The 22,317-nt window shown below is 36.1% G+C and overlaps 1 protein-coding gene across 2 annotated transcripts in view; it reads right to left on the reverse strand.

The window, feature by feature from the left end:
• Window positions 1-220: 220 nt before the first annotated feature.
• SH3YL1 (SH3 and SYLF domain containing 1) overlaps window positions 221-22,317 on the reverse strand; it is a 44,403-nt gene continuing 22,306 nt past the window's right edge. For both annotated transcript variants that reach the window (XM_035321062.1, XM_035321061.1), the window contains exons 9-10: window positions 22,228-22,284; window positions 221-795 (exon numbers count right to left, since the gene is read on the reverse strand). In XM_035321062.1, the coding sequence (XP_035176953.1) occupies window positions 596-795; window positions 22,228-22,284 (257 nt within the window). In that variant the 3' untranslated portion in view covers window positions 221-595. The remainder of the gene's footprint in view (window positions 796-22,227; window positions 22,285-22,317) is intronic.

The raw sequence follows: 22,317 nt of genomic DNA on the forward strand, positions 1-22,317 counted from the left end.
TCAGGTGGGATGCTTTAAAGCTAAACAGCACCTGATAGATTGGTAGATCATAACAGCAGGTCAGCTGCACTGATCTGTACTGGGGACCAGACCTAAAGTAGTTACTAAGAAAAACTGCAATGGCTAAAGTGACTTTTAAAACCAAGTAAAGGTAATAATTTCTTCTGCCATACCTGAAAAAATAACCATGTGTTTAGTAAAGAACTCAAACTCAAATAGCTTGATGCAAATTTGACGGTATTTTTATTAAGAGACCATAAATCATAATTTAAAGGAAGCTAGTATTTTTCAGCATGTCTAGTTTTAAATTATTTCTGTTTTCCCTCATTTAAAAAATAAATGCATATAGCATGACAGAATTGAAACTAGATGCAAAGTAGAGTACTTTTCATACAGCAACTTGACCCAAAAGTAAAATTTTATCATAAATTGACCATCACCTAGTGTTTATTTAAGAAATAAGTTTAACGGAAAGCTAAGGCCATTACATGCATTTGAATTTTGTGTTGAATTTGTCTTAAGACAAATTCTGAGAAATTAAAATATATTTTTTAGTCTAAATATAGTTAGCTTCAACATTTTCTTCTATACAAGCTTAGTCATTACTCATGGCAACATAATTGGCTGGAAAGATGCCAGTTTTTTCTCCTGCTCTTCCTTCCCACCAATCAAACTGTGAACTTGTTTTGGTTGTGACCTTGATTTTCTCTCCAGCTTTGAAAGTCAGGTCACCTGGCTGTTGTCCTTCAAATGAATAAAGTGCTGTCACTTCTACAGAATTGCTCGAAGAGTTACCTGAAGTGAAAGAAATTAAATAAAAGAGAAATTACTAAATTGCACATACAGTAAATCCTTGAATAAAATATTCTTAAATACAGTAGAAAACAGTAACAAAGATATCAATCTAATTTATCTGAGTGTATCAACTGCAGATGAAAAAGCCCATGGTTTCCACTACATTCTTAGTACAGGAAATTTGGAATCTAGCTTATCAACATAACCGAGTTCATAAAGTAGCACTCTGCCTAAAATAAAGATCAGCAGTTTTCTCTGAATGATTCATATTGTTCCATGGAGACAGGAGGAATAAAAGTGGTGTGCTGAAGAAAGTGCCAATACACTGAAAGATTGCTCAACAGAACAGCTTCTGGGTTTTGGTTTTGGACTGTGTTCCATGTGAGTTTCTTGACACAACATGTGAAACTTATAGCAGCAATTTTGCCTTTTTTTTTTTTTAAAAAAAAAAAATCAGTACATGAGATATAAAATAGCAAAATGCAAAATATTCACAGCACATCCCTTCTCTTTCCACTGGGCCTACAGTGTCTAGGATTTCAGTGTATCTTGCATGTTGCAAAAAACGTGCTAGCAGAAAGAACGGATTATCGCTTGATGTACCAGAAAGGACTTGTCTTGTATAGTGGTATTTTAGACCAAGTATAAAAATGGCTTTTATTCGCTTTCCACCAACCTCTTACATAACTTTCACTCCTTAGTTGGGGTTAGAAACATGTCATAAGTCTTCTGATCTAGTATGAAAATCATCTAAAGTCTTGGATACCATTATTCAGTCTCCATTTCAGCAAACATTTTTTAGCCTATTTCTCAATGTTTATTACAATTGAACCTTCAGTCTAAGTGAACATCTTCAGTTTGCTAAAGGAATTGAGAGCAAACAATTATTAACTACCTGAATTATATGAGGTAGCTTCAATGTTGATTTAGTAAACAGTTAAACCTCTTGCATGAACACATCCAAAAGTGAAAAAAAACACCTATGAGGTGCAATGGAAGACTAGTTAAGAGGAAAAAAAAGACCTTTATGTAGCTACATGGAGATAATTCAGGATGTATTGGTTATATGGACGTAGTGGCTGCACGTATGTTCAAACAAAGACTGAAGGTTTCCAGCGTTGACTGCATCTCCAAGTCATGCTTGCTGCTAGAATTCTGTTGCAAAAGCAGAAACCCAAGATCCTCTTGGTTTACACATTTCAAGTTCAGAGCAAGAAAGGATGGTGAGAGAAGCACCACTACAACTTTTTTTTTTTGTCAGTCTGTCCTCAACAAACAATATCCACAGAATTTTTCTTTTAGTTGCTTCTATCAATTCAAATGAAAGAAGAAAAACCTTTTTGTGCCCTTCCAGCCCAAATACAAACTTCTCTCAAAAAATAAGGAACAGAGAGGACAACAACGACTAACGTATGCATAAAAAGTATAGCTATTTTTTCCAATGTGTCAATATATATGTTCATTCCATAGACTAGCTTCTTTCCCATCACAACAATTTGTAACAATCATCAAAGACTGATGCAAAATTTTTTGGCCATGGGCTAGGACAATGTCGACTGAAATGAAGTCAAACGCTGTCTTTCTTGATCACACAATCTCTCTCTCTCTGTCTATATTCATAATTTGAAGTCATGCGTCACTACGTCTTTTGGTGTGAAAACAAAACCAGACAAGAATGCCCGTGTTTAATAGCTCCCTACCTCCACCAGTTACTACCAAAAAAGGCAGCAATAAAGCTTTTCTAAATATCCTTTTTACTTTCACGCTTGAAACCCTTCCAGACGAAATATTCAGGAATTCATGATCTTCCTCCAAGAATTCAAACATGATGGAGTCAGGATGATATGATGTGTTCACATGGAAAGTATGGTTTGAAACTAGATAGTATGACTGAGGAAATCATAGGGAAAAACACAAGTAAAAGAGGCTTTGACTTTTACTCCTTTTTACTTGAAGAACAATAAGAAGATACTGGGAATCAGTACTCTTTAGGTGCCAGGGCATGAGAACAGTCATGACTCATTTGCATATACAAGAGAAGATGGGTTGTGGTTTACCCCTATGCCACGTTCAGGCAGCAGTTATGGCTATAAGTGCCAAGTTCCTATGAAGGCCACAAATTCTTATATTACATATTAGCTACAAGCATTTCCCATTGCCTAAATGTTCAAATGGACAATCAATCAAGGAGAATTAGAGTCACTATATATTTATTACTGCATAATGTTAACACACTTAGAAAAACAAGATAATGGATAGCACAAAAACAAAACAAAACAAAAGACTGAAAGTGGTAAGAAGGGAAGTTGACAGCAAGAGCCTCTTTTAATTACATTTAACAGAAGAACTGTCACCATCACTTTAATATGCTGGACTCATAGCAATGATGGAAGTAGCAGTTACCTCCAGGACTAAACTATCATTCCTCTTATACAAACTATTGAGTATATTGAAATTGGCTCAGCAAAAGTATGAAGAAAAATGAAGGGAACCTAGACACAAAGCACAAAAATGTGGAGCAAAAAAAAGCACACGTGAAGTGTTGCAGAGTATTTGATGCACCACAATCATATCTCCAATTATTGCTTGTCCTATTATATGAACAGGAATGTTTTATGCATTTTGCGTCCCACCTGTTGCTCCTTTGCATGTCTATCTTTCCAAACATACTGAAACCTCAAAGTGCTACAATTGACTATGAACAACAGCTTCCAAATACTTGCCCCAACTGACACATACTATCATTTAAAAGCATTTTCCAGCTTTATGACCGTCAGGTGTTTTACAACATTTCCAACTTAATTTTTCATAGCAGCTATTTCCCTACTATAGTTTAATTTTATTTCTCACCAAGATTCTAATCTCTGTGCATTAATTCTGTATTCTGGTGGTATAAACCACATAAAACACATATTTATTACCTTCAGATTGCAGCATTCCATACCTCATACTTATACGGAGCATTCTAACAAAGAGGCATCTTGTGGCATCATGAAAACTGCCACATGTATTGTAAGGAGAAGCTGTTTAATGTTCTTGTTTCCTCATTACATAAACTCAGGTGGATACATCTTATACTGTATTATGATAGGTGTGATATTCTGCAGATGAGAACGTGAAACTTTTTCAAATTCCACTGTAATATATTTTTAGAATGTATTGTTAAAATTTAAATAGTTTTAAATGCAATCGTAATAGATACACATGAAGATTACTGAATGCATATATTGGAAGAACATTTGCAGCTCACACAAGATGGTGCTACAGTGCTACATACAGCATATGATACTGAAATCACTGAGATTTATGAGTAAGCATACTGGAATAGAAACAAATTACATTTTGGAAAGTCCTTAATAATGGTATCTGAATACACAGAGCACAGTTCTACAAACACAGTGGTCAAAACAGAAATACAGAAATTCTGGTTGAAGATCTACTACTGCAGGAGCCAGCATTCATATGCATTGTCCTAACATACACAGACATGGTATGTGCTCTGCCCACAATATCATTTTCATTCATCTTTATATTCTATAATGATACAAACATTTTGCTAAGGACTTCTGACCACTGCTATGGATTAAGGACCTGATGAGGTATAAACTAGAGTGAACCTACTGTCTCATGTACTCTGCAGCACTAGCCCCATAGCAAATGAGAGAGAAAGCTATTCTAAATTACAGTACACTTACTGCAGAGTGAAAACATTCTCAAGAAAGTTGTTATAGGAAAGGTATTCTTGCTACATTTATACTAATTAAAGAAGCCCTATGACTCAGTTGTCACCTCAGACACATCAACTGATCAAGGGTACTGATGACTGAGATCATAATCACATTATTGATTATCCATCTATTATGCACTTTCTGCTAAATCTCTGCTTTGAAGAATGGGCTGTGGGTCTGGTTTCTTTTGAAGTTGAAAAGGTTGTAAAATTGTTTCCATTGCCATGCAACATACTGTATGAAAATACAATAGTCTAGGTAGATTTATTTTTCTTTGAAACTGAAGAGCCTGTCTACCTTACTCAAAATTATTGTACAAACTTTAAAATGTATGTCTTAGGTTTTTGTCATTTACAAATCAACCTGAATGAGTAGTACATTCAATGTACTAAATTTTATTTGCTCTATATTTTGTAAAGAAATAGGGAGAAGTGACTGGAACTGCCACACAAAATGGTAGAGCTAGATGAATCTCCAGCATTAGACATGACAGAAGTTGTATACTACTGACATGAAAGCTCCACCAAAAAGTATCAGCTTACAGAAAAGCTCCAACAGAATTCTCATTGGTTAAATGGAGACCTAGAAAACTAAGCAACCACATGAACCCTGTTTGTGCAGCAGAAATAAGAGAAAATCAACAAACAGACAAAATGTCAGAAAACAATTAAGGGATTGAGACAGACGCAAACATCTATGCTTTGAAAAACAAATATATCAAGTATCACAAAGGCTTATTATCAGTAGCATATAGTGTTAACACGGACTGAAAGCCTCAGTTACTGCTCATGAGTTTAGGATGAGAGCTGTATCTAACAGTGAACAGACAAATTTTAGTTGTTTACCTGTCACAGGACACTGGGCTTTTGTTTGGAAAGGATTAGTATTGAGTTTAAAGTTCAAGAAAAAACGTAAAATAGCCTGAAGAACTAGGTTAATTACTTGGTCCTGCAACTGGCGCCAGCTGCAGTGAAGATTTTATAGGTTTTAATGGCCACCTTTAGCAAATGGTTTGGACAGCACCACCAGCAAAGATACAATTGTAAGTATGAATAGCATATGTGTGCATAGATTAAATACACGAAACTGTCTGAAGGATGTTTGCCCCAAACTGCCACGTTAAAAAGGAAGACTATCATCAGTTCCCAATGGGACACATTAAAGAGGAAGACAAGTATTAGCTCAATGCAACAGTAAGAGATAATCCTCAAGAAGACTTTGAAACTTCAAGTCACTTTAGGAAGAAGTATAAAAGCAGCATGAAAATTTGCAGTGGTAGGGAGAGAGTCTGGACTGGAAACAGCAGTAGTCAAAACCCAACTTGATACCACTACAAGTCACCCTGCTGGAATCTCCTCTGTCCAGCCCAGGCAGAGCAACCTCCCCACCAAGCACTGTGACCATTCTGCACCCATCTACAGGAGTGACAACATGGGGTGAAAGCAGTAAAGACATCTCTTCATGCACACATGGCCTTGTAGTGGGGCTTTCTTGCCAGCTTATGGATCATTGGGTTGTGAGAGCACACAGAGCCGGAGTACCCACATCTCCAACAAGAGGTGCATGCAAGTAGAACAACATGTTTGCAGCACCTACTGCCAGCGAGGCTGGATGTGCACAAATGAAAAACTGCACACCTGATATGCATGCATGCCTGTAAATGCCATTACAATTATACATAACACAAAGTGTATGTGTGCCTGTAAGTGCAATTAAAAATGTGGAGGGTTAGTTATAAAGGGCACCTAGAAAGTTGAGGTGTTTATTAACATTTTGCAGTTATGAAGTATTTTGGTTTACTTGCTGTAACACTGATATTGATCACACTACCAGCAAATTATCTGTCTCTAACGAAGTAACAAACGACTTTTGGTTTCCTGGTTTGGAAACCTGGTTTTGGTTTCAGCTATATGAACCAAGCATTCTTTCTCTGTAACAGTTCTTGCACAAGTGTCCACTCTCATAGTGAAGATTAGTGGTCAAACTGCTCATAGCCATTGCTGAGTTTTAATTAATGATTTTTATTAAAGAGCTTGATTAACTGCTGATCTGGTAAAGAGGACAAATACGCACTGTGGTGATAATGCTAGCCTGAGAACAGGAATTCAAAATGCAATGCTAAACTCACTAGAAGTCCCCCTAGAAGCTAGGATGGTTACTCTTTCTGCAGAAGTAAATCAGTTTACCCTAGGTCTGAGAGGGAGACTGAGCTACTGCTAAGGTTAAGATTAGGATCAGAGTTCAGTAAGGCAAGGGCCAAAGAGAAAGATTAATTGGTGGACATGCAATATCAAGAATGAGATGAAGCATTATATTTCTGGATTTGATACACTCACAATAAACAGAGCTAGATGTGGATCGTTGCAAGACAAGTGAAGGATAGAGTGAGATCAGCAAATTAATTATGGTTAATTCTGAATTAAATATGAGTTACTGCATTACAGTCAGAGCTTTAAAGTTGGAATTAGAATTTGATTACAGGATCCAGTTAGCAACAGTTTCTATTTCCACATGTACCAATGAATGTGCACAGTTAACTTGATTATGGTTTATAAAAGCCAAAAAAAAAAAAAAAATGAACAGCCAAATCTTAAAGTAAATGTAGAGTCTGGTCAAGTGAAATTAAAACAATACATTTTGAACTTGTCTAGTTGGAAGTGTGCTGTCGTGTTGTCCTGCAACAACAAACAATGTGAAGGTGGTGGTAGGGGAGTTGGGTTTGTTTTAGCTTTTGAAACTGCAGGAAGAGAAACTTGATGCAATTAAAATAAGTACAATAACGTACTGGAGACTCTTTAGTTCTTACTATGAGGAACTAGTAGTTCAGTAGTTCCTCAGTACAGTACTTTGTTCCATTCTTATAGCTGTGGTATGGGTGCCCGACATAGCTCAAGAAACGTTTGGACAATGCTTTCAGCTGTATGGCTTGGTTTTTGGGTAGTCCTGTGAAGAGTTAGGAGTTGGACTTGAAGATCCTTGTGAGTCAGTTCCAACTTAGGATATTCTGTGATTCATTGTTAATAGGGGTTTAAATAGGCTCACTTCTTACAGTGATGATGGATGCTGGCACTCCTTCATATTTTGATAAGACATACTAAGCTATATTTTGTATAAAATTTGGGTAGGAACTGCAAGGACTGAAGAGATGCATATTCTACTGGATACAGTACATGGCTTTAGAATGTGGAAGGCAGGGTATGCGCAAAGAAATATCCTGCAGTAAATTCTGAGGATTTCAGGGTCACTACTAATGACAGGAGCAGCTTTTGAATTAGGGTTAGAACTCAGGACAAAGAACCAAAGACCTAAAATTTTTACTTAAGGAATGCAGCAGCACTGGGCTATGATTAGGTTTGAATGTAGGCAGAGAAATGGCTTACGCTTGAAGTAGTAGGCAAACCACTAAGTTCAGTCTGTAAAATTCACAAGAACAGGATGAAAGCTGGATCTGACAGGGAGATCTTTCAGTTCTGTTTGAACTACAAGACACACTTAACTTAAAAAGAACTTAAGCAGGCAAATAGGGCAATATATTAAGTTTCAAGTAGGGAACTGCATCTAGGTGAGAGTAAAGGAATATTGAATTTGCAAAGGTCAGAGAAGGATGTTGCAACAACTGACTCATAACAGGACAAAAACAGAGATGGAAATAAAAGGCTGAGTCTTTGAAACTGTATCCAGAGAATGATCTATAGGACTCACATCGCTTAGAAGGTAATAAGTTCTTAACAAAAAAATCAACTTGAAAATCACACATGCTCTGTAGTGATCAGCAACAGGCAGTTTCATATTCTATTTCATCATTTTTAGCTTGAATTAATAATTAGTTAATGAAGGAGTGCCAGAAAAAGGCAAAAAGAGATGGATCTGGGACAAAGGTTGTTATGAGGTGTTTGCAGAAAATGTTTTTTAGCAAACAAAAAGGGACAAAGGGTAGCTGGCTGGGAAATCCTAACAGAAAAATGGAGGGGTGATAAAGAGGTGTTCTCAGTGACACACAAGAACTATATACATAAAGGCAGTTATAGACTTTTATAGACTTAGCCAAGCAATAGAATTTAGGGAGCATGAATGTTACAAGGAAAGCACATGATCACTATCTATCAGGTTAATGGAAGACGGAATACAATGTCTAATACATGATTATAAAGAAGTCACCAGAGACTTGGAAGTATTATATTTGCATCAGTGAATGGAGTAGTACCAAGGCCAAATGTCAGAGTATGGCCCTATTTATGGTATTACACTGTCTTGAAACCAAGGTAGCCTCATTCAGATTGCCTACTGGGGACAGGTGCTGGCATATGTAACTTCCAAGACTAGTAAGGACTCATTTGACACCCACTGCTTTTCCCAGATCAAAATCATGCCAGGAATCTGCTGAAAATTCAGTAGAAAAAGTGATAAACTTTCAGTACTCAAGTACATTTCCTTACAACATTTAATTTGTAAGCATAGCTGGAGCCAATCATTTCAGCTGGGTGCAAGAGAAGCTGCTTTAAAGATGGTCAAACACAATACTAAGGAACTGCAAACGGAAATATAAAAGAAGGTAACAATATGGTTAACTATAGGCTTTATTAGATGAAAGACAACCTGTATATAGATGAGATCAGAAGCATGGAACTACACAAAGCACATTCTCTGAGACTTCGGTTAGTGTGTTGGCAGACATTAAACCACCTTTCTGGCCACTCTTTTTGCCCCCATTAGCCCTTTGGAGAGGCTATTTCAGAGTCCTGCTCCCCCAGTGGCTAAGTCCAGCTTCAAGTAATTCACTACTAGTTTACATCTTTTTATTATTATTATTTATTTTTGTCAACATTAGCCTTTGGATGAAACCTTTCTTTCTTGGCATTTACCTTCCTTATGCGTTTACTGTCATAAACATTTTTCAAATCTTCAGGCTATTGCATTAGAAATAACTTAGTTACCTCATATCAGTGACTTCTTGCTCCAGTCATTGTACTTATTCTTCTCTGCACCTGTTCAATTTTCCCTAATTCTTCTTCAAAATGTTGAAATAGAATATTACCATTCCATACAAGGTGAATTCCAAACGTAAACATCATCGCCCTACCTCTGCAGAAAGATGCCCATAGGTAACTGACTGCTGTACCAGTAAGAGCAGAGCTCTTTATGCAGAAGAGTGACAGAACTTAATGAACACAGAGTACATTCTGTGGAGACCAGGGATTTATTTTTGAATATGAAAGTAAAAAAAAAAGAGAGATGAATCAGCATAGAGGACTGTCAGAACAGATCTTTTGATGAGGAGATAAAGTCATGAATGAAGAAATCAGCAGACAGCAAAAAAAATGAAGGGGATGGACAGCAGAGAACACTGGAGGAACTGGAAGCCACAGAAAGCTGAGATAGAAGAATGAGAGAAGTATTAGTGACATAGCAGTGAACCAAGGCTGCAGAATAAATGATAAACAACACAAAGCTAATGGATCAAGACCTGTAAGATCACCTAGTCCAACCTTTAACCCCACCGCTAGACTAGTCCACCACTAGACTACGTTATTAAGTTCTACACCTACATGTTTCTTGAAGACCTCCTGGGATGGTGACTCAACCACTTCCCTGGGCAGCCTGTTCCAATGCTGCACAACTCTTTCAGGAAAGAAATTTCTCCTAATATCCAGCCTAATGTATATAGAAGAACAATAATGAAGTTACACATCTAACAATGAAGACTAAGAGAAATCAAAAGAAAGTGGATGTGTCAGTTTGAAGAAACTTCAGTGTTGAGAGCTATAGATTTTGAATGTGAATTGATGTATTCCACGCCCTAGAACCAGAGTCAAACAATATAATACAGTTTTGAACACAGAAATGTTCCTCATTAGTTTGACATCATTAATCCACAAAAGCCATCAGTTCCATAAACTATTTTAGTATTAGTAGGTTTTGAAAAAAGAGGAGTCTCTATATACAATAATGAAATCTGTTCCAAGGTTACAGAACAGACAAAAAGGAAGCCAGGGAAAGAAATCTTTCAATTAGGGTCTTAATCTCTTCCCTGACCTTAAGAAAAAATACCAGCACATGTATTAAATAGGGCGGCTATTACAAAGAGTAAGGAAACGGGCCTAAAACTGACCTGTTGATAGTACATTAGAAAACAGTTCAAGGCAGCATTAACCAGGTTGAAGTCAAAGCACTAAATCGTGTGCTGGATCACCAATATGGACACAGTAGTTGGACTGCCCGCTGTCTGATATAATGCTCTTTTCTTCAAAGAGTTATGAAGCTGAAAATGTCTCAGTGGTAAGGCACCTTTTTCAAGAATGTAAGGAAAATCTGAGGCTTTAGTTATGTATGATCAGGCATACTCAGAAATATCTACCTTTTACTATATCTAAATTTACCCTCTCTGTTTCCATTATATTAGAGTCCTGAACTACTATGTAAAACAGCACCTATAAAAATAATCTATGAACATAAAGTTATGCCCTGCAGAGATTTGAGTTCCTAGGTGAATTGTGTCATAGGTAGTCCAAGAAATGGTGTAAAGGAGTTGAGAGAGCACGCGTGTAACAAAGAGATACGGCTTAGCTGGATTTGAGGGAACCATTATTTATTCCTACATACCCGTTTTCTGCAAGCTGTCCAGTCCTCTAATTTTGTGTATCGCAGAACCTACCTCATTATTACATTTTTAAAAATTCAAGATATGTGGACTAGCAGTGGTTTTGATCATAAAAAAAATCTAGTTAGTCATATTCTAATGTGTTAAAACAAAGAACCAAAGATGTGCTTTGATATTCTAAATGACAATCTTAGTTCAATTGTCTCAAAGAACGCATGTATGCCTTTTGATACGTCTCCCTGGAAACAAAACAATGGAAACTATTTCATTTATGTTATGACAGCAATAAAAAATGCATAGAATACCTCTGAAAACTCAGAAGACGGTCCGGAATGTAAAGAAACAAAGTTACAAAAGTATGTAATCGTATGTTTATCACCAACTATGAGCACCACAAAACAAAGGAAAGTCCTTTGGTACAACTGATTTTCTAGCCAAGAGTTTAAGAAACAATCCAAATTATGAAAACTGGAACAGAAAACAGTATTATTTTATGGAAGGAGAAAATGCATGGTTTGCTTTTGATGTGACTACCATTTTGAGTATTCTCTCCACAAAAAATCTTGCATATACTGTACGACTCATTAATGAAAAACAAAACAAAAAAAAACCAGCTCACTTGGTTGCTAGAATGTAAACAAAAAATACTTCCACAGTGAGGTTGTAGAATATTGAAAAAACACTCCCTCAAAAATATCTACTTATGATCACATGCAATAATAAAAACCTGACCGATATAGCATATTACTTCACTTGACTTCTGGCAAAGCAGCATCTTGGAGATTAAGACCTTCTGAGGTTTAATGGACTGTATGTGTAGACTTCATCACGTTTTATGGATGTAGAAGTTTAATGCAGATAATGGCCCATTCTTTGATGTTATTTGAAGTCCAAGGCTTTGCTATTCGTAACAGCTATTGTTTAGGTAATATCAACTTTGGCCCAAACCCACATAGGTGATGTTGAGCTCATATTCACAGATAGGCTGCCCAAAAGCTAAGTCAGCTTCCTATATTATCTCAGTTACAATATCACAATTAAAAGAAACAAAATACCTTATAACATTAAGGCTTACTACTGGGTATTTATCGGGCAATGTCCATTTTCTGGCTTTATCATCATGTATAGTGAAAGATAGGCTGAATGCAGTAGCACCTTGGAATGTGACAATTCCCCCGTTTTTAAAGGCACGATGAAAGTGAAGTAAGGAATATATGACAACAGGTAAAAGAAAGTGCAATACAAGTTGTTGAACAGAGAAGAGGACCTTTAGGGCTGTAAACTAGAACACGTCATGGCTTTCTTCTCACAAGACAAAATGAAACGTCAGGTGGTGGTGGTGCAGACAGGAGTAAAGCAGAAGCATACTGTGCTATGTTACACATTAGAACTCTCTGAAGAAATTAACTTTTCAGGCTCTGTATGGCAACAAAATATTCCAGGTGTTAACGCCTACTTAAAAAAAAAAAGTGTGATAAACTCCCATTCACACAGAAAAACAGTAGCTCCACTGTATCCTAAACACTACAAGTCATGAACGTAATTCTTTCAGTTCTTGAAACACACCAGAACACCGATCAGTTCCTTTTTCAACCTATTGCAATTCTTTTTCCATGTTCTTATACCACCTCTCTCAGCCTTTAACGTGAGAAGAAAGCGTTTTAAGCTGAGCCTTTAGAAAAGAGCAGACATATAGATACTTAAAATTTTCAGTTTAGCTGTTTCTGGACAAATAATGAGCCAGCATTTGTTTGGGAAATGGATCTGAGCTACACGTTTCAAGTCAGGAATCTTGCAAGTGAACTCTCAACTGTCTTATAGACATTAAACTGCTAATTTTCTTAACAGCATTACTTATTTTTAAATGTAGAGTCACCTCAAAAACCCTCAGCATACACAAAACAAGAATCAGATCTGACTGAATAGATGGTTGAGGTGGTCTAAATACGTACAGAAGTTTTGACATTTTACATCTACAGGTACTAAGCTGCTATAATCAGATATGAGCATAAGTCTTTCTGTGCAAATACTTGAAGTATGTCATATGCCACCATGGATCCAATTAATCTCTAATAATGCTCATCTGATCAAAGGTCAGGAGCCATGATATTCAGCAAATCACTCTGAGAACAAATATTCTCTTGCCTTAGCTGTTGTTTTTATTTAAAGGAGACCATGCATTGAGATAACAAAAATACTTGTCTTTCTCTACTTTTTGATAAAAAGATTCTTGCACCCCAGAAGACCAACTGTACCCTGGGCTGCATCAACAGGGGCATGGCCAACAGGTTGATGGAGGTGACTGTCTCTCTTTACTCTGCCCTCGTCAGGCCCTCACTTTGGGTATCCAGGTCTGGCTCCCAGTACAGGAAGGATGTGGACCTGGTAGAGTGGGTCCAGAGGAGGGCCATTAGGAGAATCAGAGGGCTGGAGCACCTCTCCTATGAAGAAAGACTGAGATTGCTGGGGCTGTTCAGCCTGGAGAAGAGATTGGAGGTCTCTGGGGAGACCTCACTGCAGACTTTCATTATCTAAAGGGGGCTTATAAAAAGAGATGGAGGATGATGTTTTTACATGGGTAGACAGTATCAGGATAAAGGGGAATGGTTTTAAACTAAAAGAAGAGAAAATTATATATTAGGAGAAAGTTCTTCATGCAGAGGGTGGTGAGGCACTGGAACAGGTTGTTCAAGGAAGATGGGGATTTTTTGTTTTAAGAGCAGCTTTACATTTAAGTGTATATTTAAGACAATTTCATAAAGTTCATTCAGGGTAGCCTGGATAATAACAAGAAAGTTCTGCATCATTCCAGGAATTACACTCTCTAGTAAGTCTCAGTACTAAATGTATGCCCCAGTCCTGGAAAAGCAGGTGAAAACAAGTGTTGAGCCCTCTTCTACTTTCATTGGACTTGTCTGAGCAAAGCCTATTTTCTGAATTACTTGCAGAATTAGACATTGCGTAATAGTTCAGGTAGGTACCTCATCCAGGTTTTCAGTGCTCAGTCTGGTTACAAAGCCTTCAAGTTGATTTTGGGAATAACCCATGTTCTCCATTAATGAAGAAAATGATGACTGGAAAAATTAATCCAGGTTTAATATCAGATGTTAAAGAGAGCACGAAGCAATGCTAGGCACAGATGTAGCCTGCACGGTGTACTATCCACAGTAGTACTCCACAGACTGAACAGACAGAAATTCAGCAATAAATGCAAAAAAAACAATATAATGGAGATTATACATGTCTTTATGTGTATATATACATATATAAATGTATTTATACATTTCACACACACACAAAACACAGAATGAGGCTTAAGTATTTTTGAATTCTTCCACATATTCTGGAAACAGACCATTTTAAAGAAGTTTTCATGCCAGCTGCTTGCATCACACCTCACAGACAAAACCAATGGTTTAATTGGTAGTTGAAGCAGACCTGACTATATTAAAATTTAAAGTTACTGTGCAAATTAAGCTCATTCAATAGGAACACATTTCACTGTTTCTGAGTTCCATGAGGAACATGCTGGCTCATCATCTTCATTTGCTGATGGAACGCTTTCTATCTTTGTTTCAGCACACTCAGCTTTTGCATTAAAGAGTGCCTTTTTTGTCAAGCATCTGTGGATGCATTTGATATTTAGGATATAAAAAAACACCTCCTGCTTGTAAGAGTCAATTCCATAACAGTATTTTTGCTGATTACTTTTTAGATTTTTTTTTCTGCCTTTTCAAAAAACATTTAAATTTTCATTCAAACTGAAATGGTCAAATAAACTATATCAATGTCAAGGGTTTTATTATGCTCAAGAAAACATTAATGCAAATAATAGGTTGGATGAAATCATACTGGAAAATATGAGACGCAATGCTAAGCGCAGCATTCATATTCTGAAAAAATACAGTAAAGAGAACTGAACAATGTTTTATTCAGGTCAGTTTGACTGTGTAGGAACAATTTTCAGATCTTTTATTACGTTGACAAGATGCTCTGCGTTTCCACTACACACTCTGAGTTAACATCCCAACCTGAATACGTCTCTATTTTGCTTCTTAAATCACTACTGTCAGATTCAAAAGTTCTGCTACTATGTTACTGAAACATGCACTGGTTTACCTGATATCAAAGTTAGCTTTTACCTTACTCTGAAAAGCAATTTACAGCCCGAAAACAAACAAAACCAATAGGAAGCCCAATTTCATTCTAGGCAATTTCCACACAGATTCTACACTAACATTTTGTAAATACTGACCAATTTCTTTTTTTCCAGCCTGGCATAGACAAAAACTTCTCTGGACTGTTTAGAAAAAAAGTTAATGAGAAAAAGAGATCTTATATGGAAGCACAGAAAACAATATTATTGTACAAGGCCTTGTTTGAAGTCCTGTTGACAATTCCCATCACCAATGTTCAAAACTGGATGAGGAACAGGTTGATGAAGGATAGAAAGCTTGTTTCCAAGGGAGAAAAAAAATAGCTTTACAGAATAAAACTCAGATGAAAGAAGTTACTACTAGGAAAGGAATAAAACAGAAAAGATATTTTAGCTAAAGAGCAGGGAAGCATGGGACAAAACTGATTTAATCTTTCCAAAAATAAATTTAGATGAAAAGCACAAAAAGATTTCAAGTCATTAGAAAAAAAAGATTCACAAACTGCTTTCTGTAGAAAAAGCCAGTGAATATCTCCTAACTATTTTAATGTGAAGTCTACCACTTTCATAAAAATGACATGCAGATATATACAGTGTTCAGAAACCCCTTGTTCAGTTTAGTTGGGTCAATGGGTTTAGGGGCTGCTGAAATCCATGCTATGGCTTATTCTTGACCCAGTAAGTATATTCTCATTGCTATTATGTTACTCTACCACCATTTAGGTAAGAAGTTTCTTGAAATCATATCTTTGTAAAAGCAAGAAGTATTTTTTATACCATTCATAGAACAGTTATTTGCCATACTAAATCTATATTGGTGTTTGATTTAATTTCGCAAGGCGTCCTGTTTGCTTTTCAGGAACTGAGTATTTTTCCCAAAGCACGAATTACCTTCTTGGTTCAATCACCAACACCTACCTGACTGATCAACATAATGCAATTCTGAAATAGTAGAGCAAAGGTAGATGCAAGACCCCAGGTCCCTTGGATAGTCCCCAGGTCCCTCTAGGATAGTGAACACCACTTTTTGGGGAAATACTAATTTTGCCCTGTTCTTTTTGCTGCTTATGGAAAAGTATGAAGTGTTTTTTTTTTTTTTTTGGTCATAGCAAATCCTAATTAATTCCCAAAGAAAGGATGGTATTTATTATCAGAGGCTTCCTTTAACACTAGTGTGAAGTTGATGTTCAGTATCCTTCCAGGAAATGGTATGCAGCGTTTTATCTTACTGACCTCCCATCAGATAAGGGGAGTGATAGGGACTGTGTGGTGGACAGGATGTTCTCAAAAAGACAGTTTTCAGACATAGAAAAGTTTCTAGTTCTTACTATCAAGACAGATCAAAACTTCATCTTATTCACCCAACCACAACTATAAAATGATTTGCATCTCTTAGATCAGTATCAGCCTTTATCACAAGTCAATCAAACACAGTTCAGTATCCTGCTGTCTGGACAGACCTCTTGTGTACCCATCACCTCCTAGAGGTACTTAAGTCCTGCTTGGTTTCCATTAGCATTAATGGAGCAGAAACTCCCATACTCCTAATGTTTTTTTTTGTTTGTTTTTCTTGTTTTTAATAGATAAATAGATAGGAAAGCAAATTGAATTTGTCTTTGTCCTACTACTACAGAAATAAATACTTTGAAATAAAATTTTAAGCATATATTTCATAAACATGCTAAAATATCAAGTTGTGGGCTTTAAAAGGGCCTCAGACAAAGTCTTTAGCTCACACTATTTAACATTTGTATGTTCACATGAACAACTTCAAATTTTAACTACTGTGAATGAGAATTATCTTTCTCACACTATTTAACATTTGTATGTTCACATGAACAACTTCAAATTTTAACTACTGTGAATGAGAATTATCTTTATGCTGCTTGCTTCTTTAAAAAAAAAAAAAACAGACTACACTATCATTTTCCTACAAATTGGCTCTAACTTCCTAATTTTTATTCCAAGCCATTAAAAAAAATCCAAGGAAAAAAAAAAAATACTGCACTTCGTTTAGGTGCACTTCTCTTCGCTGAGAGGAGACCTCATCACAGTCTACAACTTCCTCGTAAGGGGGTGTCGAGAGACAGGAGACCTTTTCTCCATTAACACCAGTGACAGGACCCGCGGGAACGGGGTTAAGCTGAGGCAGGGGAAATTTAGGCTTGACATCAGGAGGGGGTTCTTCACAGAGAGGGTGGTTGCACACTGGAACAGGCTCCCCAGGGAAGTGGTCACTGCACCGAGCCTGTCTGAATTTAAGAAGAGATTGGACTGTGCACTTAGTCACATGGTCTGAACTTTTGGGTAGACCTGTGCGGTGTCAAGAGTTGGACTTGATGATCCTTAAGGGTCCCTTCCAACTCAGGATACTCTATGATTCTAGGTCATATTTATCATTACAGTTCTCCACCAACAAATGCACATATCAGGAAGACCCCAATATCATCCTAACACATCTGACCTCAATTTCTTATGCTTTGTTGTATTTTGAGTTAGCTGATTATACGCAAGTTATTTCATTATGACCAGAAGAATTCCTGAATGCTATGTTTTCATCTCAGCTTGCCACATCATAAGCCATAAGCAGCTTGATTATCTGATTTATAACATTCACAAGGGTAATAGTATGATCCTAGAAAAGTGATTCAGAGATAAAAATAGTCTCAAAAATAATTTCCTGGGATTTCCTGGGTTTGGTTAGTATTAAGAAAGAGCTCATAATAGCAAGAAAGTTAATACCGTTGGGACCACCAGATAGATGTTTTATTATTCCAGTAACTAAATACAAACATGTCAGAAGCCTTGCCATAAAAAAAAAGAAACAAAACCCACAAAAATAGACCAAGCTCAGCTAAAACTCAGAAGAAAAAAAGATACGTTAGGTACTTTACAGGAGGTTAAGTATTCATGACATTGTCTATCTACTAACTTAGTAAACATGAAAAAACTTCATATATCACACGCCATAAAATTTTTCTGAAACAAATATGTATTGGTCTAACCTTCCTATTCATTTTAGGGTCAACAATCTAGTAGAGTTCCTCTTCATATAAAATAGAAGGAAGAGATTACACAGCCTGATGAGGGTTCTTGCTTCCAATGTGAAATAGTTCTACTTGATTCAACAGCAAATTTCTGCCTTATTTGGAAAAGGAATAATTCATGTACTGAAAAATGAAAAGCTTTTTTCTTACCCATTTCCAAATACACAGCACACATCCACAGTGCCTGAAGGAGTATGGACATAAACCAATTTTATGTAAGTGTATTACTTGATTTTACCCACTTTTTTTTTTTTTTTTTTAAATCATTATCTTTCATTCAAGTCTACTCCACTTCAACATGAAGAGACAATGTGAAAACAACTTAACCAGTCAAATTCCTTACCTAACAGGAAGCTAGAACTGTAACATCACAGAGATCATGGAAAAATACAGGAAGTTTGACTGAACGGATGACTTTTTATCAGCACTTCTTCAGGTGGAATATACTATTATGTTTATCTCAAAGCTCTCATACTCCCATTATTGGATAGATTTGAAGTATACAAGCTAATGCCTATGAAAATGACTCAGGGCCAGTGTTTCCAAAATATAAGCCGGTCTCAGTGACAGAAATAAGTCATGTTCCCATGGACTATTTAATTTTCAGATCACAAAAAAAAAAAAAAAAAAAAAGGTGCCTCATCAAGAGAGGATTTAGGCCCACTTGCATTTCTTTTGCAGTGCAGTTGTCAGATGTTATTTACTTAATCAGTGGATTTCTAAATGTGGAACTGCATAACTGATATAAATAGCTGTATGCCAGATTTCCAGTTAAATTTGAGTTGTTCTAAGCTAATACTAGTTTTGTTAAATCTAAGAGAAGCTGATCAGAAAAAAAAGAAAACTAAATGCTTCAATACACACTTAGCAAAGCAAGCCTATTGTGAAGTTGCAAACACATTCACAGTGATGCCCTCTTTCAGAAGCTCTAACTAAAAGCTCAATTGTTTCACTACATTGTGTTTAACCAGGCTCAGCAGTACACATAATTTGAGATACTAATGCAGAGAAATCTAGAATGGTGTCGCAGTGCCACTATATATTTCATAATTTCCCTGAATTTGATCAGTATCATCCTACTAGGTAAAAGTACAAAAACCGCCAGGATCGTAAATCAGATGGAAACTGAACTGCAGAACACACAAGAACAATAAATGAAACAGGAGGTGGTCACAAGTAAAAATGATGATATCGAACTCAGAGGGCTGCAAAGCAGTTCAAGCTTTACATCTCTTGGACTCTTAGTCCATGTAATTTTGTTGGCTTAATTAACCAGTCCGTAACTGGTCACAGAAAACCCCATAACATACGAACAAAACAAGGAAATATACAAACCCTAAAATTTCCTTGACAAAATATGCTTAAGGAGGCATAAAGTCTTTCTTAGAATTCTCACAGCAAACAAATTTTCATAAATTTCTTTATCCAGCTGTCATTCAGAGATTATTGAAAGACACACTGAGATCATCTCTAAAATTACAGAGAATTGCATCAGACCTGACTCTTGGAGAACTGTAACCATGAAAAGCAGCATCCCACTGATTTAGTAAAAACAAATTGAGTTTGCCATAACTTCACGGCACCACCTAGTCAGAAAGCCTTGATATTTATTGGTTCAACTGTTTCAACATGGATTAGCAATACATAAGAAGGTTTACGTAATAAAATTATGAGGAGTAGAGTTTGGTCTAAATTCAATAGGATTTGGGCTTCCAAAAACCATAGTGATGTCTGTGAGTTCACATCTCTGAATTTGCTATTTGTAGCACTATTTAAAATTTGAGAGGAAAAAAGAAAATTACTAAGGACAAAGAGCTCATCAGTCTGTTTAGCAATCAAAAGAAAGATCAAGGAAGATCAAGAGTTGATTTGATTACAGAACAAGTGTTTCAAAGGGAACAAGAGGGAACAAAAAGTCTCTGAAAAGCTGCAGGCAAATTAATACATGAAGGTATGAATTTCTTATGATGTTAAAAAAAAATCACTCAAACTATCACTGAAGATTTTTTTCAGCTTCTAAAACACTGTGATAAATTTCTTGTCTGCCTCTTCTTCTTTATCAGAAAGCTTGATATAATACTTCTTTCAGTATACAGGAACACAAACATATGCCTGATGGTGCACTAACAATCTGGTAATGTTTTCAAAATGAAAAGTTTCTGCTGAAGAAAGTTAGTTACAATTCATATTCTGATTTCCTCGAATTTTTATTGTAATCAAGTTTGAGAGTAATGATTTTATACACAATAGTGTTAAGGAGTTAGTATCTGCAGATAGATAATTCATTCAGTTCAAAAAATCTAAAGAAGAGGCACACATTTTCCTGAAGATAAAATTAAATTTTATAGCATTTGATTCAAGTACTTATGAAAGCTAAGAAATTCCAGCGTGTCCAAGAGAAATCTGAAAACAAACAAAAAACCACCACCACAAAAACCAAACCTCAATTACTTAGAAAATACAAGCACAAGTTCTCAAGATTTTTTTTAAAGCAACTCCTATTACTGCTTAAAAGATGTAAACCACATCATTACTCTTTCCTAATTATAAAAAAAAATAAAAATATATTGCTACAAGGAGAACCACTGGAGTTTAGGAATAGCATTTTGTCTTATAATATTGTAGCCATAGACCCACTCTCTTTTTCATAAATTCTCCTGAAAGGGAACACATTACCTATCAGATGCAAAACTTCAAACTTCACTGAATCACAATATGAGCTATGAGGTTTTTCTTTTTGTTCCAGAACTGCAAAAAGTCTTTTCAAAATATTATTCTTTCAATAAAATTGTGATATTTCTAAGTATCTGGAAAAAATGTAAAGCATTTCTGAACCTCATTTTCCAGCTAAGTGCATTAAGTTCAAGTGTTATTCGGTTACATGAAAACACTACTTGCATCTGAGTCAAGGATTGCATTATCAGTTTAGAAAAACATGTTTTTCATGTAGCATTCTTCTTGCATTTGAAATAGATTATATTACATTACCTATCTAGATAATACAGGCGTACATAAAACATAATTAAAAATGTTTCATCTGCAAGTCTAGTTCTTCTTTCATTTAATGAGATGGATGAATGCTTCAACTTTTGTGACTTTTGTAACTGCTGGAAAACTAAATCCTCTGACCATAATGTCAACCTTAGTCCTCCTCCACCCACACCCCAAAACTGGAAACTCATCTCCTTTCCTTATTTGTAACCCAGACAAGTTTGTTGCTCAGTATCAAAACTTACCCCTGCACTGGCCATTATACCTACCTACCCTAGGAAATGTAGCTAAAGGATCACACGTTTCCAGATGATGGGCCCCACAGCTCAAGAGTTACGTTGCAAATACTACAAGATTCATTATTAGAGCTGCTTTAAACTGCTTTAAGCTTAACTGAATCAGAATAGAATACCAAACAAATACTATCTTTTTGGTACAATGCAGATACGTCTTAAAAAACTTGAGGAGTATAACGGCAATGGAAATCTGTTTATGCCAGGATAATCAGATATGATCTGTGGAAGTAATTCTTAATTAAAACAGGAGTTATAATGCCTCGCATAAGGGCTTGGACGCAAGCTTGTTATATCATCTTACTTTTTCACTTCAATTAGATGGCAACGTGAAACAGTTTTGCTAGTTTGGGTGTATTTTTCAAGCTCACTGAATAAAGCAAAAAAACTTTTGCTGGTCAGAAAAATAAAATAAGACTCATCTTTTGTTGGAATGTAAAGCCAAGGAATATGAAGCATATTTATGAAATATTTTCAGGAAAGCATATCTGACCAAATCTCATTTTAACACATGGATAATAAAGGACTGTGAAGATGTTGGAAGACGTCTTCTAAAGTACTTTTAGGACTTTTCAGATTCACGTTGTATTAATAAAACTTGTGTAAGTTTAGTACTTACCCGCAGAGGCATAATTAGTTGGAAGTTCAGGATAAAGCCTGTTTGAGCTCTTCTCAGCTGAAAGAAAATTAAGTACCAAGTTATATGATA

The sequence above is a fragment of the Oxyura jamaicensis genome, chromosome 3 (assembly GCF_011077185.1).
Source record: "Oxyura jamaicensis isolate SHBP4307 breed ruddy duck chromosome 3, BPBGC_Ojam_1.0, whole genome shotgun sequence".
Classification (NCBI taxonomy): domain Eukaryota; kingdom Metazoa; phylum Chordata; class Aves; order Anseriformes; family Anatidae; genus Oxyura; species Oxyura jamaicensis.